The sequence below is a fragment of the Mauremys mutica genome, chromosome 18, assembly GCF_020497125.1.
Source record: "Mauremys mutica isolate MM-2020 ecotype Southern chromosome 18, ASM2049712v1, whole genome shotgun sequence".
NCBI classification, from domain to species: domain Eukaryota; kingdom Metazoa; phylum Chordata; order Testudines; family Geoemydidae; genus Mauremys; species Mauremys mutica.
In genome coordinates, this window is record NC_059089.1 from 16,437,588 (window position 1) to 16,464,416 (window position 26,829).

The 26,829-nt window shown below is 46.9% G+C and overlaps 2 protein-coding genes across 3 annotated transcripts; one reads left to right on the top strand and one right to left on the bottom strand.

The window, feature by feature from the left end:
- Nucleotides 1-1,033: 1,033 nt before the first annotated feature.
- Nucleotides 1,034-15,875, bottom strand: COQ4 (coenzyme Q4). 2 transcript variants are annotated; one of them, XM_044992489.1, is made up of 7 exons: nucleotides 15,755-15,875; nucleotides 14,095-14,265; nucleotides 13,231-13,327; nucleotides 11,390-11,492; nucleotides 10,788-10,917; nucleotides 6,359-6,452; nucleotides 1,034-5,355 (listed from the first exon to the last, which is right to left on the bottom strand). In XM_044992489.1, exons 2-7 carry the CDS (start codon nucleotides 14,120-14,122, stop codon nucleotides 5,193-5,195), a joined length of 615 nt encoding a protein of 204 aa, XP_044848424.1. In that variant the 5' UTR covers nucleotides 14,123-14,265; nucleotides 15,755-15,875; the 3' UTR covers nucleotides 1,034-5,192. The 2 variants fall into 2 exon arrangements, with proteins under 2 accessions (XP_044848424.1, XP_044848423.1); XM_044992488.1 differs by lacking the exon at nucleotides 15,755-15,875 and adding an exon at nucleotides 15,254-15,456.
- On the top strand, nucleotides 15,784-25,803 carry TRUB2 (TruB pseudouridine synthase family member 2). The gene is given in 9 exon segments (XM_044992487.1): nucleotides 15,784-16,132; nucleotides 17,798-17,929; nucleotides 18,509-18,583; nucleotides 19,255-19,316; nucleotides 20,781-20,862; nucleotides 21,571-21,643; nucleotides 22,759-22,895; nucleotides 24,451-24,776; nucleotides 24,779-25,803. Coding segments are annotated over 9 exon segments (1,227 nt in total). The 5' UTR covers nucleotides 15,784-15,813; the 3' UTR covers nucleotides 24,800-25,803.
- The last annotated feature ends 1,026 nt before the right edge of the window (nucleotides 25,804-26,829 follow it).

Sequence of the window (26,829 nt, forward strand, 5' to 3'; positions counted from 1 at the left end):
GCAGCCCCACACCTAAATTACCTGCTAAGGCTCCAATCCTACATATGACCTGCTGAGCCGGCATAGAGCCTGCTAACAGTGAACTGCAGAACTGAGTGCAGGATCAGCGACTAAAATTTTATTTTAATGGTAGGTGTGGGGGGTGCATATTCATACTTTCATCTGTCCCTGACATTTCTCTATACTCAGAGGAAAATAAGGGTTTGATTTAAAAATCATTGAAGAAAATAGGAGTCTCCCCACTGAGTTTACTGGACTTTGGATCCAGTCCCTAGATCCCTGAGTCTAATTTTAAGATATTCCATGGCTGAAAATTAATTTTAATCAATTTTTTAACCCTACAAGGATTTCTGAAGCCAGAAACAATTTCTGCTCATCCACAACACTGCTAAATAAAATAAAACCCAGTATCTTGGACTGAGATGTAGCAACTTTGAGCCAAGAGACGATATTTCTAACATATTGATGGCCGAGTTATGAATCCCTGAAAACACCAACTTACGGTTCAATGATGAGCAATAATAATGTAACAAACCTAGGATGGCTGTACCAAAAGTTCACCCAGTTCATCAGGGAGCAGCGCAAATACACAAGAGCAGCAGACTCATTAATGTCAGTATTGAGCTAATTCCCTGTCTAGGAATCTGCCTGTATGGTGTCAGTTGTGAACGTTTCAGGACATCTCGATTTTCCCTGACTTTATCGGTGCACACTGGTCTTAAAGGGTCTGTGTCCATTTTCCTTCCAGCTAAGGAGTGATTTTTCTATCCTTCATTATAATGGGCAAGTCACTGCACTGATCTCTGCCTCAGTTTCCCCATCTGTAAAATTAAAATGATACTGACCTCTTTTGTAAAGTGTTTTGCGATCTACTGATGAAAACAGCTATATAAAGGTTAGGTATTATTATTATTATAGAGGTACTAACACACTTCCAGTTAAAGTTGTATTGAAAAATGCATGTAAAGTGTGGATTATGGGTCCGATCCAATTGCTATTCAACTCAAATGAAAGACTCTCATCAATCACAATAGAAGCTGGATCAGGCCTTTATTTTCATGGATGTATATGAAAAACATTCAATATTTTCTTCCCAAATTCATCCCACTTACTGATGGGCCCCAGGCTAAGTTCTTGTGAAAGTTGTGGCGCAGCTGTAAATGTGAAATTTAATATTATTTAACTTTTATATTGCAGTAGCTCCTAAAGATCAAACAGCTGAGGGTCTTATGGTGCTCGGAGCTGTACAAACACAGTAAATATCAGCCCGACCCAAAGAGCTTACAATCTATCAGACGCCTTCCTGAAAGTCAGCACAAGTTTTATAGCATTTCTTTGTGTTCTACTAGATTAATACTGTAAACATTCAGCCACCTCAAAAGGGAACCCATTGATAGAGACAGACCTTGGGCCAAATTCTCTTTTTACTTACACCAGTTTTACACTGTGACTTATCTGGGGCTTCTCCTGATTTATGCCAATAGGAAAGGAGAATCCTGATTCTACATGTACTTTGATTACAAGTGAGTTTATTGAACTGTCATTTATGAAAGATGCAGTGGTTATGTCATAACATTTAAGAACCTTAAGGTCAGAATTGACTATATTCTCTCTCTTTTTTTTTCTTTAATCAATGAATGGAGTTCAGAAAAATACCCCGAACTCCATGTTAACCCAGTTTTGTTTGCTTAGATGAGATAATAGATGTACACACCCTCCAGGTAGGGTAGTGAGATCCATGCAGAGCTATGTGATAAATGGATTTACCACATGTCTCTTGACAGGTGCCAAGCAGATAACAGGGCTCTCACCTTAGAGCATATGGTCTAGGGCGGTTTGTATTGGTGACCCCTTTCATAGCAAACCAATGACTGTGACCCCCACTTATAAATTAAAAACAAACACTATTTGCTGGAGACAAAGCGAGGTTTGGGGGGGTGGAGGCTGACAGCTCATGACCCCCCCATGTAATAACCTTGTGACCCCCCAGTTTTGAGAACCCCTGGTCTAGGGCCACAAGACTATACCAGCTGAGACCCAGATTGGGGTCTGGCCATTAGAACAGGAGTATTGGGGGCGGGGGGGGGGAACTTCACAGAAGTAGGGACGAGGCTTGGCCTTTCCACTGATTTGGGAGGCGGTTCCAGTGTGACATTTGACACAGTTTTAGAAGTGGGTGAAACGGCAAAGGGAGGGGTCGGGGTGAGGTTTGGAAGGAGGGTGAAGAGCAGAGGAAGAGGAGAGGCAGGGCTGGAGTTATGGAGACCTCTGTAGATGAAGAGATGACCCCGCCCCCACAGGCCCTGTGGGAAGGTAAGCAGGCAGGTGGGATAGCCCCTCCATCAGCACCTGGCCAGACTAACTCCCCCTGCCCCGATGACTGTTTAAAGTGCATCCCCCACCGCCCCCCAGCTCCCCAAGCAGGATGGGAGAGTCACACTCCCTGCTCAGCCTGTCGGTGCACAGCCATTCTCGGCTCTGGGCCATCTTCTCATCCCCCTGTTCTAACTTCCTCTGCGGAACAGGCTCACCAGCCCCTCTGCTGGTTCCTGGCATGAGGACAGAGGTGGGGAGGGTGAGAGGTTGGGCATAGTTGGAAGTTCCTAACCAGGTGGCAGCAGGACTGGGCCCAGCTCTCTGCAGGTAAGTATTGTCTTCCCGTGCCCCTTCCGCCTCCGTGAGAAACACCCGACCACGCGTCAGCTCCCGGGGACAGCCCAGTTTCCAAAAGGAGAGGGGAGACGCAGTCAGTGCCATGATTCAAGTAGCAGGAAGGCTCGGGCAGCGCTGTGGGAAAGGGGGACGCATGCTGCAGGGACAGAGACGAGAGAAGGAGGTTGCAATACACAAGAGGGAGCATGAGGAGAACAGATTGTGGCCTCAGAAGGGACAAGTGCCAGGTGCAGGTGTTTACTAGCCTCCCCAGGCTGCCGGAGGGAGTTCTACGTCTGCCTAGCTCTCACCACAGGTAGCTGAGCACTGCAGCAAGGACCGTGAGACTGTGAGCAAGACCTCACAACCGCCTGCAGTGGCTTCCAGACACCATTCACAGAGCAGGAAGCCTTAGACCACAGCGCACTGGTCCTCTGTGCAGAAGGTGCACATACCTCAGTGCTCTGAGAACATGGGGGAGGCAGACACTGTGCTGGGTCCATTGCTGGAGGGACATGTCCAATGTTTTTGGAAGCTCTTTGCATCCCATTGTGGAAAGCCAAAACGCTGCCTGCAGGGTGTGTGCTCTGTGAGGAGGGAGTGTGGTCTAATGGGTAGGGCATGGGGCTAGAAATCTAGATTCCCAGGTTCAAGCCCCAGCTTTGCCTCTAATTCGCTAGGGGACCTTAGTAAAATCACTTGTCCTCTTTGTCACCCAGTTACCCCACCTGTAAAACAGGGGTGATAATATCCACCTCTCAGGGGGTTGTGAAGATTAAACTGATGTTTGCAAAGGCACCCTGCACTCCATAGGCACTGTGTCCCACCCTGCCTGTGGCTATGTACTACAAACACAGGGAGAAGTGATTAATCCCAACAACTGCCTGAAAAGAGCTGATCCAGGACCAAACCCCAGGTTATCAGCAGTGTGTATGTTGGCGACAAGGTCTGGCTTCCACTTGCACCAATGCAGCCCTATCAGAGCAGGTAATTCTGCCACCACAACCACTGTGGAAGATGCACATACACCACCTGCTCTGTGTCTGCATTCCACTGGGGAGGCAGGCTACACACACACGTGCGTGATCTGTTTCCAGCTGCCGCAAACATACAAAGAACAGACCCCTCCGAAGGATGAGGTTACACATCAGATTGTCTGATCTGGGGGGAGACAAAGCTGCAAGTGTCACCCGGGATTTTATTTATGAAAAAGGAACATCAGCCTCAAAACACCACATTAAAATACATCCTGCTTTGGTGCACCGAGAACTATTCAATCTGGGTTTTGTTATTTGCCTTATAAGTGTGGAACCCAACTTAGTTACACTGCACAGAAATCGCTTTATAAACACTGACCCAGCACAAACAGCGTGTGCAATCTCAGCATTCCACTCCCTGTGGGATTCAGCATCTCATTCTCCCTCCCTCTGTTCTGCAGATATCCAGCCTCGCGCGCTCGAGCCCACACAGAGCTACTGAAAACAAAGCCAAGTTCATGTGGAATTAGTGGGGACTGAAATCTTCTCTCCTCGGAGCAGGTACAGCCTGGACAGTAAGTGCTTCCCCCTGGCAAGCCGGTCACTGTGCCTCTATTGTAAACTGGAAGGGACCCAGTTGGGGACGAGAGGGGAGCTCAGGCCCCGCGGCCCATTCAATCCTTGGCCTGGCTGCTGAGACAGTCAGCGAGGGGGATGCTGGTGGTGGATTTTGTTTATTTTAAATGGTTTGCAGCAATTGACACACTGTGACACACATGCCCTCCCAACTCAGTGGGGTGTGGTTTCACTGTGACCGACCAAAGCGGGTATGAGACTGATCGATTGAGCTGTACTAGAGACACAAAATACATTCCTAGTGCCAGTCAGTACCGCTGGGGGCAGAGCACTAGTGCTGATCGGCTGTCATTGCGTCAACTGGCTTTAACTGGGGTAGAATGGTCCCCTAGGGAATTAAGTGTCTCAGCTCCCCAGGGGGGTAGGTATTCACCTAGGGAACGTTATAGCAACCAGAAGCCAAAAGTTACTAGATAGTTTCAGTGCTACTTTAACCCAGCTCTGCTTCCCATCTTCCCCACTCCAGTATTACAGGGATAACTGAATGCAGACCATGGGGCCCTCTCATGGGGTCTTGTGAAGACATGCAGCACATGGAGACTCCATGTCCCAGCCTCTGCTAGGACCTAGCTGGTACACTGCATGATGGGACTTATCTCCATGGGCCATATCTCTACGCTGAGGACTAAGACAGTCACCAGGTTCAAATTCACCTTAGGGGTGCGAAAGTGCAACTTCACTGACATCAGCAGAGCTGCAGCCGCTTACAACAGCGATGAATCCAGCCCTGGGTGCAGCCCTTGCATTCTTGGCAAGTTGGCAACCCAGCATCTCATGTGGGCAGACTGATGCCCTCAACTGCTGTAGGAGAATTCCCAGGAGACTCGAACCTGCAAAGGGTTTATTCATTGCTCCTCATGCATGGTGCCCAGTCAGGCTCCATCCTGCCAGTGTGAAGCCCAGTATGCCCACCTGCCCCCCAGACTTTTACACACAAATAGCAGGGGGATGTAAGATTCCAATCTCCTCCCTCAGAGACTCCACCGTCTGCTCCCAGCGGTTCTCGTAGTAGAAATTCAGGACACAGCTGGCATTGCGGCCGCTCTGAACAGCCCAGGGAATAAGCTCTGTGGTCAGGATCTGCAGCTTCCTGCAATAAAGGTGTGGAAATGGTTTGACTTTCTTCCCTGGGAACACAATCCAATAGCCAAACACAATACCACTGTACACAGCGGCACACAATACAATACTACGACACACTCTACAGCCCTTTTCATCTGAGGGCCTTAAAGCACTTTAGCAGCACTAACTGATTTACTCTCACAACCACCCATGAGCAGGTCAATCTCATTCTCCCTGTTTAATTCATGAAGCAGTGACGGTCCAGAGAGGGGAAGTGCCTTACCCAGGGTCACACAGTGAGCCAGGACAAGACCCACATCTCCCGACTCTGTCTCACGCTTGAACCACAAAACTATGCTGCTTCCCAGAAGCCAGTATGTGGGGTGCCTAGAAACAGCCCTGGGAAGAATCTGAGCCTCTGGGCTCAATGGTACCATTGCTGTGATCCATTTGCTGAGTATGTAATGACGCATAACACGGAGACCAGCCAATCTCATTATCCCATTTTACAGCAGGGGAGATCCACAGCCAGGGAAGTGAGGTGCTGAAGGACACACTGCGAAGTCAGAGGTGGACACGGGAATAGATCCCACGAGGCCTCACTCTTAGTCCTTTGCTTTAACTACTAGATAAGATGGTACTTTCTGTTGCATGAAGACATTTCACTGGGTAGTGTTGGTAGGAACTGTGGTTCCAGATTGGAAGCCCTATTAGGATTTATGGGATAAATCAGACCTAGACAAACAGGTTAATTCCCTTTAGGGATGTTAACAGGTGCCATGAGAGCTTTCATATTCTTGGGTAGGATAATCTTCCACATCAGGCCATCTTTGCCTATAAAGATCTATGGAACATGAGACCCCCTTTCCACTGGGAAGACCCCCTCCCTTGCAGACAGGTCCCCTCTGTCGTGCCCATCTGCTGCCATTTTATTTGGGATCTTGAAGACACATAATGGGAGAGAAAACCTCTCAATCAGACTTTCAAACCAGGCACAGGCTCTACAGAAGCCTGCAGGCTGATCAACCTACCGGGCGTTGAGACGAACCGGGCCAAACACCGCTCCCAGAATGCACATGGGCAGGCCAGTCTGAACAGCTTCAAACCACTTCACCACAACCTCCCCTGGAAGAAAGCCAGAGAAGACCCAGGAGAATGAGAGCTCCCTATCTAGACGCATGTCAAAACAGAGAAATTGTCATTTTATTTTTCACCCTCCTCTTCCTAGTGAATTATTTCCTCAGGTGCGTGTCTGGGCCATCGTTCAGAGTGTACTAAGATTGTACGTGTTTCCTCTGGGCTCTAGAAATAATCAGCTCTTGCTTCCCAGATAGGGTGACCAGATGTCCTGATATTATTGGTTTTGTCTTATAATTGTCTATATAAGCACAGACCCCAAGTGACCCGATTTTTCACACTTGCTATCTGGTCACCCTATCTCTAGCTAAAGAGCGGGCTCCTCCTCCTGGCATTTGGCGATGGCTTGGAGAGCCACCGTCAACAGCTCAGAGCGCCGCCCTGGATATGATGCAGGAATGACTGGGCTTGGCTCTGGGGCGCCTGTGGGGATGCTCTGTAATAATTTATGAATATCGTGTGTTGACCTGGTTATGGGGTGGTTTATCGTACAAATAGATTGGTTTAGTTTAATGGGATGGAACACTGGGAAAAAGAAACAGGAAGGAAAAAGAATGACGCCAAAGTAAGCAACTTTCCAGCACTGGAGGGTTGTTAAGAGACAGTGGGTGAGGCTGTCTAGGGGCTACCGTCCGGGGGGGAAGAGGGGTGAAGACAGAGGTGTGTGCAGACTGTTGGTTTACAATCCTCTCTCTTTAAATGCTTTGTTCCTATTGTTAAAGAAACAACCCTCTGATCACTCTATTCACCACTGGTCACAGACTCCCACAGGTGCCTGATTCCTGTCAGACCTGCTTGACCAGAATGGGTGATCCACAAGGTGCTGTAGCCCAGAGCCTGATTGGGAGAATTGCAGATTCCCACCCTAGGACAGGTAAAGGCATGAGGCTGACATCTGAGGGGTGTCCTTAGAGCAGTGGTTCTCAACCTATTTATAACTGTGTGCCACATACGCCCAGATACCCCTCCACAGAGTGGGGCCAGAAGCAGAGCCCGGCGACCCTAGACCCCCGTTCTTGTGGGGCCAGGCGGGCAGCCCTGACCCCAGATCCTGCTGGGCGGCAGCCCTGACCCTGGATCTCTCCGTGTGGGCTGGGCAATCTTTACTACACAGCTGTGTGCTAACTGGGCTGCATGCAGCCTGCAGGTTGAGAACCACTGCCTTAGAGAGACCAGATAGGGGAGAGAGGTGCAGCTGGCCCTGTAACCGTAACATGCACAATGGACCAGATTCTCAACTGGAGTCAAGGGATTTGTAACCCCATTGGTTTCACTGGAGCAAGCCTGACTTATATCAGCTGAGAAACTGGCCCTACTTCTCTCTGTTTTCCCTCTCTGACAGTTTGTGTCTAGTCAGTTTCGCTGTTTTTCCTGTATAATCCAGTAGAAGCTGATCCAAAGCCCATTAGAATCAACAGAAAGGCTGCTACTGACTTCAGTGGATACTGGATCAAATCCTTAGGTTAAACTGACTTGTTTGTGAGGATCTTGCACCCAGCATATGGGAAAAGGGAAGGGAAAACTTGACTGTGAAATGAAGGGTGTCCCTAGCCTCTGTTTGTCAGAGGATGGAGATGGATGGCAGGAGAGAGATCACTTGATCATTACCCGTTAGGTTCACTCCCTCTGGGACACCTGGCATTGGCCACTGTCGGCAGGCTGGATACTGGGCTGGATGGGCCTTTGGTCTGACCCAGTATGGCCGTTCTTATGACAAAAAACTGGTCAGGGAACTTGGGGCTTGAAGTTACTATTCCAAGTGGCCCTCTCATTTCCACTGTAAACCCAGCATAGTAAGTATCTGGCCTGCTCGATGTTTTTCTGCTGCCCACTTGGCATATTTAGAGTCTACAGAATCTAACCCTCCCCGCTTTTTTAAAGCATGTTTCTACATGAAGAAAGCCTTCAAAATATGACCAGAGTGCAACCACTGCTCTGCTATAATACCCCCATCCATGGGCCATAATTAAACTACGCAATCTGGCCCTCTCCGCAGAATGAGCATGACACTGCTGATGCAAATATTTTTGCTCTTTTCAGACAATGCTGCAACTGGGAGTTTTGCTCTTGACTCCAATGGGAGCAGAATCAGGACCTTAAGCTCTCTAGCCAACTTAACTTATTCCGAAGGCCCCTTTCTGAGGCACTGCAGAAGGATGAGAGCACTCCAGGCCATGCGCTAGTGAGAGACACAAGCACCCTTTGAAGATAATCAAATCAATAAGTATCCATACTGTAGTCCTAACATTTGGGTTCTATACAACATTTAAAAAGTTCAACCTAAAAATTAAGGCTGTGATTTTCAAAGGTGTCTAAGGGACTTAGCTGCCCAAATTACATGATCATAGGTATTACTGTATTGCTGTCGGGCTGTTCAGGAACACTGAGTTACTTGCACAGGTTTGTTATTGTAGGGTTGCTCGGGAACCCTGAGCTGCTGGCATTCAAGCATATTAGAATATTAATAATACCTAGCTCTTTTATAGCAGTTTTCATCGGTAGATCTCAAAGCGCTTTACAAAGATGGTTAGGATCCCCATTTAACAGATGGGGAAACTGAGACACAGAGCAGTGAAGTGGCTTGCCCAAGGTCATTCAGAAAGCTGGTGGCGGAGCCAGGAACAGACCCCAGGTCTCCTGAATCCCAGTCCAGTGCTCTATTTAAACAGCAAGATTTGCAGCTTGGTAAACTCTATACTGTGATGCAACAAGATGGGGGTGGAAGGGTGGAGTAGGTCAAATGTCAGGCCTCTCAGCCTGCACCAGACCTTCTTAAAATAAACCTCCAAACACTGGGAAGCCCAGGCTCCTGCAGGGTCCTAAAGCTTTGTTCAGCTAACAGCAGGTCAGCAATTTCAGCCTGCCACTTGCTATTAACAGGTTTCAGAGTAGCAGCCGTGTTAGTCTGTATCACAAAAAGAACAGGAGTATTTATTCACCCACGAAAGCTCATGCTCCAACACGACTGTTAGTCTATAAGGTGCCACAGGACTCTCTGCTGCTTTTACAGGAATACTTGTGGTGCCTTAGAGACTAACAAATTTATCTGAGCATAAGCTTTCATGGGCTACAGCCCACTTCATCAGATGCATAAAATGGAACATTGAGTAAGAAGATAAATATACATACAGAGAACATGGAAAGGTGGACGTTGCCATATCAACTTTAAGAGGCTAATTAATGAAGATGAGCTATTATCAGCGGGGATCTTAATTAATTAGCCTCTTAGAGCTGGTATGGCAACTTCCACCTTTTCATGTTCTCTGTATGTCTATATCTTCTTACTCTATGTTCCATTCTATGAACATAAGAACAGCCGTACCGGGTCAGACCAAAGGTCCATTCAGCCCAGTATCCTGTCTACCAACAGTGGCCAATGCCAGGTGCCCCAGAGGGAGTGGACCTAACAGGCAATGATCAAGTGATCTCTCTCCTGCCATCCATCTCCATCCTCTGACGAACAGAGGCTAGGGACACCATTCCTTACCCATCCTGGCTAATAGCCATTAATGGACTTAACCACCATGAATTTATCCAGTTCTCTTTTAAATGCTGTTATAGTCCTAGCCTTCACAACCTCCTCAGCTAAGGAGTTCCACAAGTTGACTGTGCGCTGCGTGAAGAAGAACTTCCCTGTATTTGTTTTAAACCTGCTGCTGCATCTGATGAAGTGGGCTGTAGCCCAAAAAAGCTTATGCTCAAATAAATGTGTTTGTCTCTAAGGTGCCACCAGGACTCCTGTTCTACTTGCTAGTCAGTTTATTCAGAAGAACAGACAGCTGATTTGCAGATAAGAGCTCAACTAAAAGAACATTTCTCCTCCCGTCCCCTTCTCGTAAATCCAGCCCACACTTGCTCAAAGCTGGTTTTGGCTTACGAAACAATCCACTCATGCAGTCGTTCTTGCACTGCAGGTTTCATCATCTGCCCTTTAGGACAGCACCCACCCAACCTCTTCCTATTCAGCAACGCCAGTGACTCAGTGAGCATCTCTCATGTAGGTGAAGGGTGATTGTTCCTGGAGGCTGTGGTTCTCTTTTTATCCACACAGCAGATGGAATGCTGACAGCGGCAAAGCAAACGTGCCCCACGCCCTGCCCCATCAGTGGCCTGCAGCCCTGACCTGGAGGAGTTTAACCTCCATGGCCCGTTCAGTCCTTGGCCTCTCTGATAAGTCAGCCAACAAGGCAGCCAAGGTGCAGGGATGGGTTTTGTGATGTGGACATCTGGCCACTGGCAGCCTGGCAGAGACCTCCCCAATTCATTTCACACAGCAGCATGCTAGACGGTAATGACTCTCAGTCACACTCAGTCTGGACTCACCAAGCATGTTGGTGGGCATGCCGAGAAGGGTGTGCATCAGGTCATGGACCTCACGGTACCGCTGGATCACATAGGCCAGCTCCTCGTCATCGACAAACTTGACCGGCATCCTGGTGTCTGGAGAAACTCTCTGCAAAATCAGAGCAGCCCAGGTTCAGCCCCTGCTACATGCCAGGAATTCCTGTTTCATGATGATTCTTTAGTAATAATAATCCCTAGCTCTTACATAGCACTGTTCATCAGGAGATCTTAAGGTATTCTGCAAAGGAGGTCAGAATCATTATCTCCACTGTATAGAAAGGGAAACTGAGGCGCAGTGACGTGACTTGCCCCAGATCACCCAGCAGGCCACTGTCAGAGCCAGGACCAGAACCCAGGTGTCCTGAATCCAAGTCTAGTGCTCTATCCACTAGGCTGATTTAATTTCACTGGAGACTTTCTTTAGGCTCCCCTGTCTGCTTTCTCCCTTGCTGACCTCCCAGATGGCTCAGACTCCCCTCTGGAGCCCATCCATGCTCTTCTCACCAGACAGATCAGCTACCGCCATCCACAGCCCCCAGACGCCCTGCTGCCTCCCAAGGACTGCTAGGTCCCATACTCACATTGCTGTCCAAAAACCGGACATATTCTCGGCCAAACGTTCCATCCGGAAGCCCCCGGAGCCCAGTCACGTCCAGGGTGGAGAGACGGATCCGAGGCCGCTCTCTGCAAATGAAAAACAGAGTGGCTGAGCCAACCCACAACACAGCAACTCCCCAGGGAAGCTGAGAAAACCAAGGCCAGCTGCCCAGACATCGGTATTGCTGGAATTCACGTCCTCGGCAGGAGGGTTTTGCTGATGCCTTTCCCCACTGGCTCTTAAAGTCCTGCACAAACACTTGCTTGCCTATTATTTCACACCCGTGGGAATCAGGGCACAGAGAACTTAAAGGAGCCATAGTACCAGTAAAGCCGTTATCTCACATTTCTACAGCACCACTCATCTCTGAGGATGCCAAATTCTCTATGCACAGCACCTCTGAAATGCAGCCGCCTCTAAGGCAACAGAGACAGGTACGTAGCACCGTGCACAACAGTGGTGGCAGGGAGGGGTAAACTTTGGCCAGAGGCTTCACAGCAAAAGTGCTCTGGCCTCATGAAGCAAGCAGCACGTCAGTGGAGAGAAAAGTCTGTCCCAAATGTGGACTGGATGCCCCCTCCTGCTGAGCTGTCGGTGCTTCAACAGCTTCAGGACCTATCACAGAGCACAGCTGGGAACACGACCCATAGACAGAAGGCACCTTTGCCCAGGATGTCTCTGATTTCAGTAAAGAAATTTAACGGAGGGGCCAATTCAAAGCACTGAAAGGCCACGAACATACTAGTTTTGGTTCCAGGCTGAAACTCCCCACATACACAGGCTAGACCTAGGCACTCTTAAATCCTCCAGATAAGGATTAAGGGGGATCTGAGTTGCACCTTGGACCAATTAACGAAAATTCCCAGAACTGAAATAAATGTCCCCGTCTTACTCCGCCTGTGCATCTGACGGTTGTTTCACTGCTTGGTTGACACTAAGCTGCACTTCCTGTCTCACGCCTTACTATTATTATTATTCAGTATTTCAATGCAGTAGCACCCAGAGGCCCCAATCAGGGTCAGGCCTGCAATGTATCAGACGCGCTACAAACACAGAGCAAAAGGCAGCCTCTGCCCTGAAGAATTTACAGTGTCATTAAGACAACAGAGGAGAAGTAGGTGTAACGAGCAAACAGAAGATACAGAAAAGAGAGGACAAAGGAAACAGTAATAAGAATGTGCACTTGCATTAACCCCGTACCAGCTGGCAGTTTCCTGTAGGCATCACAGCAGAAGCGGGTCTTAAGGAGGGATCAGAAGGGATAGGATTAGTGTCTTTCCAAACCAGTGTGGGGAAGGGGTTTCAAGTGTAGGGAGTGGCATAGAAGAAAGTAAACAGGTTGTTGTGGGAGAAGCAGACAAGTTGGTGATGGAGGCTGCAGTCGCTGGCAGGCTGATGCAGTAAGATCCAGCAGCACGCGGGGTGGGAGTTGCTATTGCCCTCATGAACTGCTGTGGGGGGAGCTCACATACACACAGTTTCCCACATCTAGAACGAGCGCGTTCACCACTAACAGCAGCAGCAAAGCTGAAACCGAAGAGGAGGTAGGCAGGCCTGCACACCAAGTATGTGTACTGCTGTTCTTGGACTTGCCAAAAGGGACCATTCTGAACATCAGCAGGGAAGCAGAAAAATCTCTTGGGAATTAAACAATCATTCTGTCCCTGTAAGCACAACGATTCCAGAATCCTCCCCTTGTCGACAGGAGCCTGCGCTGCCTGCCCAGAAGCGTGCGGTATAGATACAATTGCTCCAGCCAGCCAGCTGCCTCATAAGCTTGTCTCCTTCCCTGACACAGGCCATGCAAGTGGGACAATAACGCACTGTAGGATCTGATAACCTTCAGGGTCATGTCTCATTTTGTCCCTCAGGCTCCGCAGGGCTGAAGAGCCAGTTGTCTCACCAAGGACTGCCACCATATCTGAAAAAAGAGGGGGAAAGAGAGAGAATGGATGGGAAACTGATTGACAATAAAAGAGCAACAGGCAAACAGTGGTTCTGGTTAAGAATGAAAATCCTGAGGACACAAGACAGGGCTAATACATTTTAGGTACCTATGTGGCCCTCAGCACTGCAATATCTGAGCACCTCAAAGCCATTAATGCATTTACCCTCACAGCACTCCTTCGTGGTAGAGAAGTCCTATTATCCCCATTTCACACATGGAGAACTGAGGCCTAGAGAGACTAAGTGACTTGCTGGAGGTCACTCCGGAAGTCTGTGGTGAAGCATCCTAACCACTAGACCATCCTCTAGGGTTTAAATTGCCATGCAACTAGTCACAAGTGCTGCTCAGAGAGGGCTCTGAAGGTCAGGAGTGAGGTGCGGTGGCAGAGCTAAGTATGGGGCCTGGGACTGGAACAGCAGGGAGTATTGCAGACTGGGAGTGAGGTTAGGAGAACCGGGAGGTTTGGAATAATAAGGGATGAGGAATGAGATGCTTTAGCAGAGATATGCAGGGGGATCTTTCTCACTAACTGTCTGCACTAACAGCTGTCTCTGCGTGCCAGTCTCAGTTTCTTAAACACAAATTCTTTCCCACCATGTAGAGATGGGGAAATAAAAGAATGAAAATCCCCAGGGAAACTCCCAACAGAAACACAGATCTGGCTCCTGGGGAGAGAGGGAAATAGAGTCTATGTGAATGCGGAGACCACAGATGGATAAAAGCTGCAAGATTCAGCTTACCATGCCGGTAAGGGTTGTAGAGAGCCATAAATGCTGAGCCAGCAGACAGCAGTGCTTTCTGCAGAGGGCTGGTGGGGATGTGCCCTGGGTACAGCTGGTAATACCTCTCTTCATCCACATGGTCCTCTGCAGTCACTCTCAAGTCAGTGTGGGGTAGCTGATCTCCCCTACCTGCAAAACATAGCCACACCAGGGCAGTGAGTTAACTGAGAAATACAGTTCTGTTCAAAGACTAAGACAGTGCATATCTGCCAATGTAGCTTCCTTTGTCCTTTTCCTGTCAGTCTGTATGCAAAGCCCCTTGGTGATCAGAGATAACTACAGGTCACTGGTGTCTATAGTATCACCATGGCCCATGATTTGCAACAATACTCCATTATAAACACATACGTTTGGGAGCTCTAGCCAGGTGGGAGCTGTGGCTAGGATCTCACTGGCTCGAACAATAAAGCTACTGCATGATCACTGTTACTGTTTGGATAACCTGGAATATACTTAATACACCTCTACCTTGATAGAACGCGACCCGATATAACACAAATTTGGATATAACGCGGTAAAGCAGCGCTTGGGGGGGGAGCAGGGCTGCGCACTCTGGCGGATCAAAGCAAGTTCGATATAACATGGTTTCACCTATAATGCGGTAAGATTTTTTGGCTCCCGGGGACAACGTTATATCAGGGTAGAGGTGTATAAGGACAAAAAACAAGCCACAGCAATAAAACCGAAAGCCGGAATACCAGGGGTGCTTGAGGTGCAGTGGCAGAGTTTGGGGCAGGTGGGACAAAGTAGCACAGCAAAGGATGTTGCCAGGATTCCTGTGCATCTGTAGAGCTGGGAGAAGTAGGAAGCAGACACTGCGAATCAGGTCACAGGTGCACTGGCCGGGCTGCTGGGAGCAGCACTGGAACAGGGGCCGCTGTAATTCAGGACTCAGGTAGGTGGGGTGCAGGCAGGCCTGCCATGGTAAGGGCTGCTGCAAAACCAGGTTTGAGGTGCACTGGGCGGGGGCCCAGGGCAGGGATAGCAGGGGGCGCATCACGTCTCATTTCCCATGAGGAATGAATCGAAGCCTGATTCGCTTCTCAACCCGCCGACACGGGCTCTCGCCTGCCGTCGCGGCCCCCCCCAGCCCCGCACGCGGCCCCCCGGCACTTGCCTATGGGGGCCGGCGAACCCAGGGCCAGGCGCCGCAGGCCGCGCAGCGAGCCCGGAGCCCGCCGCAGCCAGCCCGCCATGCGCGCCCCGCCCAGCCAGCAGATCGGCAGCATCCGCTGAGCGGCGACTAGGCCGGAGCTCGGGGCCGCTCCCCGCTCGCCAGGAAACCACGTGCGCCCCGACTCCGCCGCAGCCCCGGTGCATCATGGGCCGGGGGGGGGGTGATCAGCTGGGTCCCTCTCCTGGGCCGGGCGGAGCTCGCGGGGCAGCAAGTCCCGCCGGCTGCCCCAGCGGCTGATGAAATCGGGGCGCGAGTGGCGTCCCTCTCCGGGTCAGGGCTGAGGCCCAGCCTCGCGGGTGCAGCGGGACTTGGTGCTGAGGCTTCTTCCCCCGCCATCCTGCCACCGGAGGTGGGGACCTGGCGAGCCCCGCCTGTGCTATCCCGCAGGAGGAGGGGGTTGGGGGAATACAGGGCTCCCCAAGGAGCAGGGCCCGTCCTCACGTGTGTAGCTGGTGCCCAAGGCGGGGTCGTGGCCTGAGAACTCTTTCTCTCCCCTGCTGATGCTTGGCACGTGTTGGCCACTATACCCTCCTAGGGATCTGAGCAGCCGAGAACTGCCCGGAACGGGTGCGTCTCGTAGCGCTTGCTCCCATGGGGAGCGCTTTCATCAACGCACCCAGTTGGCGGAAGCGCATGGCGGCGCCCACTGGGGGAGCGGTGTAGTTGATGAACCCATACGCTGGCGATTTCCTTCCGCCATAGCCATGGCTGCCGGGAGGGCGGCTAGGACCGGGCTAAACGGGCTCTTCGCTGTGTACAAACCCCCCGGGGTGGCTTCGATCAGGGTGCGGGACACAGTGGAGACCCTGCTCCTGAAAGGTGAGGCCAGGTCCTTTTGTCCAGGCCCTGGAATTCACCCCATGTGGAGGGGGGGAGGTGAGGTAGGAGACTTCCAGTCCGCCCCATAGAAGATTTAGGGCAGTGGTTCTCACCCAGGGGTACGCAGAGGTCTTCGGGGGCGGGGGGAGATATCAACTCATCTAGAGATTTGCCTAGTTTTACCACAAGCTACATAAAAAGCACTAGCGAAGTCAGCACAAACTATATTTCATACAGACAGTGATGAGTTTATATTGCTCAGTATACTAGACACTGAAATATAAACGCAATATTTATATTCCAATTGATTTATTTTATAATTATATGGTAAAAATGAAAAAAACAAGCAATTTTTCAGTAACAGTGAGGCTGGGACACTTTTGTATTTTTAGGTCTGATTTTGAAACTTGGGGTTATGTAAGACAAATCAGACTCCTGAAAGGAGTACAGTAGTCTGGAAAGGTTAAGAGCTACTAATTGAGGGGATTCTAAGAAGGCCTAGTGCCCCCACTGTTTTCCTTCATCTCCAAACTCCCTTCCGACCTACGTGCTGAAACTGCAATTCAGAGACGTTGGCACTTGGAGAAGCATGTTGGGTCAACAAAGGAGCCAAATGGGAGAGTGTAGAGCTCCTAACGTTATCTGGTGCAGCGTCCCTAGCAGCATTACTACTTGCAGGATGGATGTGCACATGGAGAGGGACTACCTCTGTCAATTGACAATGCCCTCCTCGCTACACCTTTAAGTAACTTGACCTGGTGTTAATGGTCCAGGCCATGGTTAGCTTGTGCTAGTGCATATAATCCTGGCCTTTCTAAAAGCCTGAGAGACCCCTTCAGGCCCACTTATGTTGGTTTGCTGCCAGGAACACTTGTTATGACTAATGTTAGAAGCCCTAGCCCAAGCCTTGTGTGAGTTCATTTGACAACTGAGTCCTCATCATAGAGAGGATAAAGCAAAGGGCATACCTCACAATTTGGTAAAATGACTAAGACTAGTCACTGTATGACACACATGCAGGCTGAGACAAGTGTTGGAGGAAAAAAAATCAGGCTTGAGATAGCCATTGTAAAGGCTATTCTCCATCTCAGACCTAGCAGCTGTTAGGCTGGCAATCACTTTAGACTTTTTTTTTTAAATGAGGAATCCCTCTTCCTTGCTGAAGATGATATACCCATGTCTACTCATCAAGGAGGTATCGGCATTGCAGTCACCAGGAGGACTTAGATTCCTTTCAGACATAAAGGAGATGGTCTCTTGTCCCACTCACCTCCCTTCAGGGACTGTGAAGATGCTGCTTCCTAAAATGGAACTCATACATGGCTTTGAAGGACTCTAACCATGAGCCAAAGACACTTGAGCCTTGTCTGCACACACAAGTGGTGCCACTTTAATTATATGGTAATACTCGTTTCCCCTGTGGGAAGGGTAATAAGTTGTACTGGTATAAAGCACCTTTATACTGGTCTAATTGCATCCACACAAGATGTAATAGTAACTATTTCTGTAAAAAAAAAATCACATTCCTAACCAAAATAGTTATACTGTTACTGAATCTGCTTGTGTAGACCAGGCTTTGAAGAGAAACTACGTATGTTTATCACTCCCTTCACTGTATTTTCTTTTCATACTGTGTCCCATTGTTTTCTGTACCATTTCCTGTAGAACTGAACTCTCTGGAACGGCCAGCTGTGCAGCAGCAAGTACGCTTCCTGCCTACTACTGTAGAAGGAAATGCTGGGAAAGAGCTGACCCTCACAGTTACCCAGTTGCCTGTCCTGACTGCCCACCCACTAGGTAAGAGGCTGGAGAAGAATCTTGATTTCTGTGGAAAAGCTGCTGTAAACCATTACTATCATTTCTAGATTTGACTTGCCCAGTGAGAAAACACAGGCAGAATAAAGGAGGAATAAGAAGTGTTAATTCCCTTAGATTGCAGCCGCTAATGATTATCTGGTAGCTGGTAATCACTGCATTCAAAGGGGATAAACACTGTGCAATCTGCTTGTAGTGGAGAGAAGAGTGAGAATCCATTGGTGAGATTGAGGACTTTCATTCCATTTTAGGCAGTGATGTATTAGAAGTGGTTTCACTATGTGCACGGTAAATCATAAAGATTTTTAACACCTTGGAAGCAGCAAGATTAAATTGCATTGGGACCACGTATACTGCCTGCTACCATCATACTATTCTCAAGAACATAAGAACGGCCATACTGGGTCAGACCAAAGGTCCATCAAGCCCAGTATCCTGTCCTCTGACAGTGGCCAATGGCAGGTGCCCCAAAGGGAATGAACAGAATGATCAGAAAAGCTTGGTATATTTCTTTCTTTATAGTGAAATTAAATTTTGTGTATGACCTTCTTTCCCTTGTAGTTAAAGGACCAGAGTTCACTTACTTGAAAATCGGAGCAGGTCACCGTCTGGATACAAAGTCATCTGGAGTGTTTGGTATGTTTTGTTTTGAAAGAGAGACAAATATAGCTTCATCATGAAATTACCACGCATAGGATAGAGGGGGTTTTAATAGACGATAGGCTCACAAAACACTGTGCTGGCTACTAGCAGCATCTGAGGATTTTGTAGGGCTTGGGCAAAGGTAGAAATGGTAAGTTACAGTAGAAACACACAAATCAGATATGATTGATCTGAGAGGGTCCTGAATCAGAAGCCAGGGAGACAAGAATAATTATTTTCAGAGAGGCAATGTGGTCCAGTGGAAGGGACTGAATTGGGAGACTTATATTCTCTTCTTGGCTCTGCTGTGTGTAAACCTGACTGCTCAAGTGTCTCTGTTTCCCTGTCTGTAAAATAGGGATAATGATACTGCCCTTCTTTTGTAGGGTGCTTTGGGATCTACAGATGAAAAGCAGAAGCTAACACTAGCACGTAGCTCTTATTAGTTGTGGCTTTAGTGGCAGTCAAAGATTTGGGGGTGTGGTGGCAACTCTCAGCAACAAAGAGTCAGAAATAGTTAGACTATAAATTCTGGGTATATAGATATTGCTTTTTCTGTGTCTGAACGGTGCCAGGGGATAGTGTGGTGCTATATAAAAATGCTTATGCCCAAATAACTTTTTATGGGACTGATTAACGGCCTCCTGTTGTTTTTTGTATTTCAGTGCTTGGAGTGGGCCATGGGAACAAGCTGCTCACTGATATGTACAACGCCCATCTTACTAGGGTATGCACTGGCACCGAACCCTGTTTGGGGACTTCTGTGTGTAACACCCATTCTCACTAGAAATCAAGTCCCAGTTAGAAATTGCATCAAGAAAGAAGAGGCAAATGTGACCTACTCTTACTAAATCATATGAGAAGTAATAACACATACAACTATATATAGGCACAAATCACTGAGATTAAGCAATATTAAGTATTCCTTTGGGAGTGGAGGGAAACAATATAAATGACCTGGGAATTGGTAATGGGATGTGGAGCTTTTTACCTGTAGGTCATCAGTCCGAATCTTGCCTGGTCAGGACCAAGCAAAAGTCATTGCTATCTGGAGGCTTCTATAAAACAAACTGGGTCTCAGACTATTTCTAGTGGGGAGGGAAGTATCCACACTACACAAATCACATTTGCCCTGTTTGTTGGCAGTTCTGGCAGAGAAGCCAAAGGTAGAATTGGGATCTGGAAAATGACTCTCCCCCCACTTCCTGCTAGAGGTAATTCCTCCAGCTCAGAACTGAGACACATTGACTCTTGGGATTTCCTCCCTAAATTTTCCACGAAGAGGCACCAACTGGCTGCCACTGTATCCTAACCTTATTCAGTGGAGGTCCAGATGACATGAAAAGGCACTGGCACTTTTAACCATCTACACTACTGCGCCCACCATTGGAAGCTGAACTGCTGATAGCAATGATGGCATGCTGGACAATAACCTTAGGGAGACAGATACAATAGTATGTATAGATGTATGTGTACATACTGTGGTGAGTGAGAGATGCATGTGTGTACATGTTGAAGCATGTTCTTTATATACTGGTATGTGGGGGGTGCACTCTGCCTCATTCCCATTTGTGTGTCTATCCAGCTGTTGCACCATGTTATAGGCCTAGATTGAGAGATGTCTAGGGCAGGGACTGTTGTATTCATTTGTACGCTGTTTAGCACAATGGGGCTCTGATCCCTGATTGGAGCCTCTAGGCACCACAGCTGTATAAGTAATATTAATGATGATCTTTATCAACATTGCAATAAAATCATTATTCTAGTGGCTTGAGCCTGCAGATCATGAACAAGTGGGAGTCATAAAAGTGTGCTCATATGAGACCATGTGAGCTTTAAGAAAGCTGTAACCATTCAACCTCATAGGCTCTGGTTCAAGAGCCTATGAGGGGCCTGGGGAGGTCATACTGCTGTCACAAGACATAATGCCTGCTTCCATATTATTGAGGCAGCTGCCAGCAGGAGTGGCTGTCATGCTACATTTGAGTGTCAAACAAATCACCAATGCTTCCCAAAGCCATTATCAGTTCATATAAGATAAGAGGCACCACTCACTGTGCAGAGACTGCAGCTTTCCTTTAGAGAAACCTTTCCTGTCCTGTGATGCCCTGTAGTCGCTGCGTAGCAGGGTATTGCTTCTCTGCTGTTTGCAAACTGTTTCCTCCATAAATTGCACTTTCCCCTTTTGAAGGTTTATACTGTTCGTGGACTGTTTGGCAAAGCCACAGATGACTTCTCAGACACAGGCAGGCTAATAGAGAAGACCACATTTGGTAAGTGTAATGGTCGATGTGGAAACAAAGATTTCTAATTAGAAAGTAAAGTGTTACACCTGTCCAGATTGAGCAACATTTAGCGCACCTTTAAGAGCTCTCTAATCTTGGTTTATGAGGATTCTCCCATGCAGTCTCACCACAGTAAACATCAACAGAGAGTCCTGTGGCACCTTAGAGACTAACAGATGTATTGGAGCATAAGCTTTCGTGGGTGAATACCCACTTCGTCAGACACGTTACCCTGCCTGTAGTATGCTAAATACAGCCACAATATATAGCTCACTGATATAAAGTCCTGATCATACCTATTCCCAAAGTTAGGTGTACCCCATCTCCTTGTACCTCAGGAGACATATTATCCTCACCCACAAGAGAGTGATCAGAGACTTCCATAAAGGTTCTGATGTTAAACAAAGTCTTGAAATATCTCATGAGATGAATTCTCATGAAACCAATGCAAGCTCTATTCCCTTTGCCCCAGGGACTGCTTCACTTTGTGTACTGGCATGGTATATATGTAGACTGGGTCAGTTTCCTGTGCTGCTGTATTCTGTTATGCTAAAGTCATCTTTCCCACAAGCCCATTTAGATATGACAACTTGGCCAGGAGATGGCAACATCTTGATTTCAGACTAAGACTCTTCGCAGGTGCTGGGTGTATCAAGGAAGATTTATGTTCCTCTTTTGCCTTCTCAACATTTACAGATCATGTCACAAGGGACAAGCTGGAGCGGATTCTTGCTGTCATTCAGGGAACCAATCATAAAGCTCTGCTGATGTATGTATCCAATCAGAAATCCTGAATGACCTGACCTGACTTCCATGCTGCTATTTGCTGATCATTGGAAGCAATGAGATTAGTCTGTTGCTTGCTGTAATGAATTATAAAGGTTTGAGCCTGAGAGAGGAAAATAAGCCACTTTGTGTGTGGGAGTCAAGCTCTAATGAGGCTACCTTTGGCTTCTGAACTCCCATCTTACTTTAGGGCCTATACGTGACACCTTGGTAAAATGAAAGTTCTTCTGCTGAGTATGATAGGGTGCCTTCCCTCCCAGTTGTAGTACCTTACTGATAGTACCTATGTTTATAGCATTTGTAGGACAATGACTGCATCAGACACAGTTACATGATTAAAAACTGTGTCAGGGGAGGTTAACTTAGAAACTACAGAGACTGAACAAATCTTTAGTTTGAAGTGTGAATGTTGCATCAGTTTTATAACAAAACAGAGGGTCTTTGAACATGTGCTCCCAGTGCGACGTGGTGACCAATGGGGCTAATGTGATCCCTGGATGCATAAACAGGTGACTCTCTGTATTTGGCAGTGGTGTGACTGCTACTGGAATACTGTGTCCAGTTCTGGTGTCCACATTTCAAGAAGGATGTTGAAAAATTGGAGTGGGTTCAGAGAAGAGCCATGAGAATGATTAAAGGATTAGAAAAGTTGCATTATAATGATAGACTCAAGGAGCTCAATCTATTAGCTTAACAAAGAGACTGTTATGGGGTAATTTGGTTACAGTGTATAAGTACCTACGTGGGGAACAAATATTTTCATAAGGGGCTCTTCAATCTAGCAGATAAAAGTGTAACACTGGCTGGAAGTTGAAGCTAGACAAATTGAGACTGTAAATAAGGTGTACCTTTTTAATAGTGCAATTAACTATTGAACAATTTACCAAGTGTCATGGTGGGTTCTCCATCACTGACTATGGTTAAATCAAGATTAGATGTTTTTCTAAAAAATATGCTTTAGGAGTTATTTTGGGGAAGTTTTATGACGTATTTTATGCAGGAGGTCAGACTAGATTGTCATGACAGTCCTTTCTGCCTCAGAATCTATGAATTCATTGGGATGGAAGTGCAAATTCACTGCTCTGTTCCTTTCTCCAGGCACTCTAACATTGACCTGAAAACTCAAGAGGCCTATGAGCTGGCTGTTGAAGGTTTAATTCGCCCGATGGAAAAAACCCCTCCATTAATCACAGCAATTCGATGCCTCCAATTTGCACCTCCAGAATTCCAGCTAGGTATGGTCTAACTAGAGCTAGAGTTTGGGAGTATGTTGGAAGTATGTATGAAGATAGTGGCAAAAAGTTGCTATCATCTAGCTGCTCTTCTGTGGTCTGTGTGAAATGAGTTTGTGAGCTCAATCTAGTTCCTAATGGACAGGTGTCTGTTACAAAACCATCCCAGCTGGTACAAATTGGTAACTGTGACAGTCTCAGCAAACACCCCAATGATTAAATTTGCCATAGAGATTGAAGGACCATCTCAGTGCTGGATAGACCCTCTAGATTAGGACTGAGCAGCATGGGGAAGTTTGTGCAATTTCTGCCTGGTAGGAACATAACTGCTATATTGGATCAGACTGATAGTCCACCTAGTCCAGTATTCTGTCTCTGATAGTGCTTCAAAGGACAGTTAAATTCCCTAGCAAATAGCTATGGAATAATTCTTCCTGTGCAATGTCGTCCAAACTTTTGAAAGCTGAGCCCTCCTCACCCCCCTTTATTCTGGTTATGTGTTGTTCAAGGCCTACTCTAAAATGGGATTAAGGGGATAGAGAAGATGTATACATTGCCTAGTCATTTGATGCAGCCACCCTCCCCACTTAAGGAAGCAATAAATTAGTGGTCAGTTTATGCCCTGAAGTTTGAGATTTTATATCCCCATTAAACTTTTTTTTGTCCTAGATAATGTAACTGAACATAAAATCCTTTTTCAAATCCTGAACTTCTGGCCTCGGTGATCGCTTGTGGGCAAGAGTTCCACAGGTGATCTGTGAATAAAGGATTCCAGTTTCCATGGCTGTTAATTTGTCACCTCTGTGATTTAAGTTCAGGATTGAAAGACAACTCTTCCTGCGTTCTAATCCTGGCACTAATATGGACTTCTGTGGTATGGTGAAAGTCATATACCCTTGCTGCCTCATTTCCCCACAACTAATGTGAGGATGATCATTTTCGTACCTGACTCACAGGAATATTGCAAGGATTATTTCCATACACCTTGATTCTGCAATTGACTTTGTGCAGGCAGGCAGATCCTTGTGTCCACACAGAGGCCCACTAAAGTTAATAGAGCTCAACACAAGCCCAGGGGTCCATGCACGTAGCCATTTACAGGATTGGGGCTTTAGTTTGAAGACAAAGCATCTATTAAACATTGTTACAAGTATTTAATCTGTACAGATATTAAGAATTTGGGATCCTAAACAGTCTGCTTATAAAAGCTTTGTGGTTCACCTTAATAGCCTTTCTAGTCCTCATGAATTATTCTGACAAACTCAGATACAGCTAAACTGACCTTTGCCTAGCCCAAATATCTAACTCTTATTATATGACCTTGTATTTGAAACTTGTTTGTATAAAATTGACCTCTTTGAAGGCTTGGTACATTGTGCAAGACCTCTGTATAATCATGATTATACAGGCAGGTACTTAAAAAAACAGCATCTTTCCTGTTGAACTAACTCTTCTTTTTGTATTTTAATACCAGTAACTGGTGGTTGAATTTACAGGCACGGTGTCTTGTTGCATATATGCGCTGACCCTTCTAATGCAGTCTTTCTGCCTCCTCCAGAAATCCAGTGTTTGCATGAGACCCAGCAGTACCTCCGAAAGATAGTTCACGAGATTGGCTTGGAGCTGAAATCAACTGCTGTGTGCACCCAGGTGCGGCGGATACGGGATGGCTTTTTCACACTTGACAGTGCTCTCCTGCGAACGCATTGGAACCTGCAGAATATCCGGAATTCAATTCAGGACTCTAAGATCAAAGTGAAAGTGGGGCTTCAGAGAAGCTTGGGCCACCAAGCTAGGAGTGGTAAAAGACATACCGATATGGATCAGGTTGCAGAGAGCAAACTGCACAGTACAGAGGGAATGTCTGCAAGCGATCTGACTCATAAAATGAGATAACCACACGCTGACTGACAGGTGGAGAGTAATAGGAAGGGAAAATGGTGGTTACAGTCCACAACTAGCCCTTCCTTGGGGTGGTCCTTGATTTTGTAAGGGTTGCTTGTGTTTTCATTCAGGCAAGGCATTTCTCCATTGACAGGCAGAATAACTTTTGTAAGTATTGCACAACACTGCAGCAAAACTGTTGATAGCTGAGATGAGTGTACATTTCCTTGCAAAGCCAAAACTGCTACTGATTCAGTGGGAACATCAGGTTGGTGAGGGATGTAAGAGCGGGCCCTTCAATTAGTTTAGAGATGGGAATACAACCAGCGTGTTGCAGGCTTTACTTCTTTTATTCTCTTTATGCGCCTTGTGACAGAGTGTGACCTCAGTGGTTCTTTTCCCAATTTCATACATATATATTTTTTATTATGACACTTTCTATAGATCAGCCCCATTTTCAAATACATGAAAGGGGTAAAGATTAATTGTTCAAACCAAGAAAGGGTTCTGCCTAGGGGAAACTACAATGTAAGCAACTAAGACTAAAGTAGGGAGGTAATACTATTTCTCATGCAGGGTAACTAATATCTGGAGTAGGTTAGTCAGAGAGCCAGTTGAAGCGGGAGAAAGGAGAGGCTTATTATAGGAAGACTGGAGTAGGATGTAAACACAAGAAGTTGGAATGGGGTGAATTAAAATCCAAGGTAATATATTTTATGGGGAAAGATGCTATTATTTGATACTCAAATTTAAGTCAACGGGGCCAAAAGCCCCAGCATTTTGTTTGCATGCATCTATAGTCCTCCATCATTTTATTTTTTCCTGCCCTTCAGCAAAATTGTATGTTACCTTTAAAGAGAAACAGCAAGGGAGTACAGCTTTAGAATTCACTGAGATTCATTTAAAGCTACAAATTACTATTTTACATAAACAATGACAGGTACATTAGCAATTAGCTAATGTATTTCTAAAATGTGTAGGGCTCAAAGTGTGATGCCAAGATGTACTAAAGGATTGCAATCTAAGATTTTGATGGCGTGCCAATCATTAATATCTAGGTTATGCGTTTGCAGTGAGAACTCTCATCACACGTGGGGGGCTCAAAATTAGGTAACACCCCTCATTTTAGATTCTAAAATATTTTAAATATAAAAGTGATGGTGCATTGGTTATTACTATAGTGAGGATTACCTTCTCCCCCATGCTTAGAAATATCTTGCAGACACATGTATTTTATTGGCTGATCTTGCTAGGCCTTACAGTCAACTGGTGGGCATTTTTGTTTGGAAGTACTGTGATACCTTTAGAACACTACATCTGACCAATTGCAAAATTTCCAGGCATGTTCTAGGCATCAATTGGCAGAACCCTATTGATTTTTGGGAAAAAATTAGAAAAGCAGAAGGAAAAATGAGACACAGACTGAGACACCTGCCATCCATCATGACACCTTGAATGACTTATCTCCCAGACAGAAGAGAGATAACGGAGCCGGAAAAGGAGTCACAGCAGGGAACCAGGGCATGGGCGGGGGGAGGGCATGAAAGGGGTTGCAGAGAATCCCTGAAATAGTAGGGGATCAGAGGGCAGCACACAGAGTGCTTGTGGGAGAGAATGGAGAGATAGAAGGAGCCTCTAATATGTGTAATGAGCTCAGCCTGTGGAGGCAACAAAGTATGCAAACACCCCCCACCAAATTTCTACTATCAAAAGAGATTCTACCTCTTCCAGACTTGTACAAAGAGGCACATGTAGGCACAGTTTCTCCTTTGAAAATGTACCTGGACAGCTGTTAAAAGGTGAGCAGTAACTCTGATATCAGCAATTGCAACCATGGCAGGGGAGGAAGGATTTAAAGACTTGTTTACACAGGGCACTCAGGCCTGCTCTACACTAGGAAATTAAGTAAGTTTAACTACAGCAGTCAGCATGTGAAAAATCCACACCCGAGTGGCATTGTTAAATTGACCTAAGTCCCCACATAGACAGCGCTAGACTGATAGAATTCTGTTGGCCTAGCTTCTCAGGGAGGTGGATTACCTACACCGAGGGG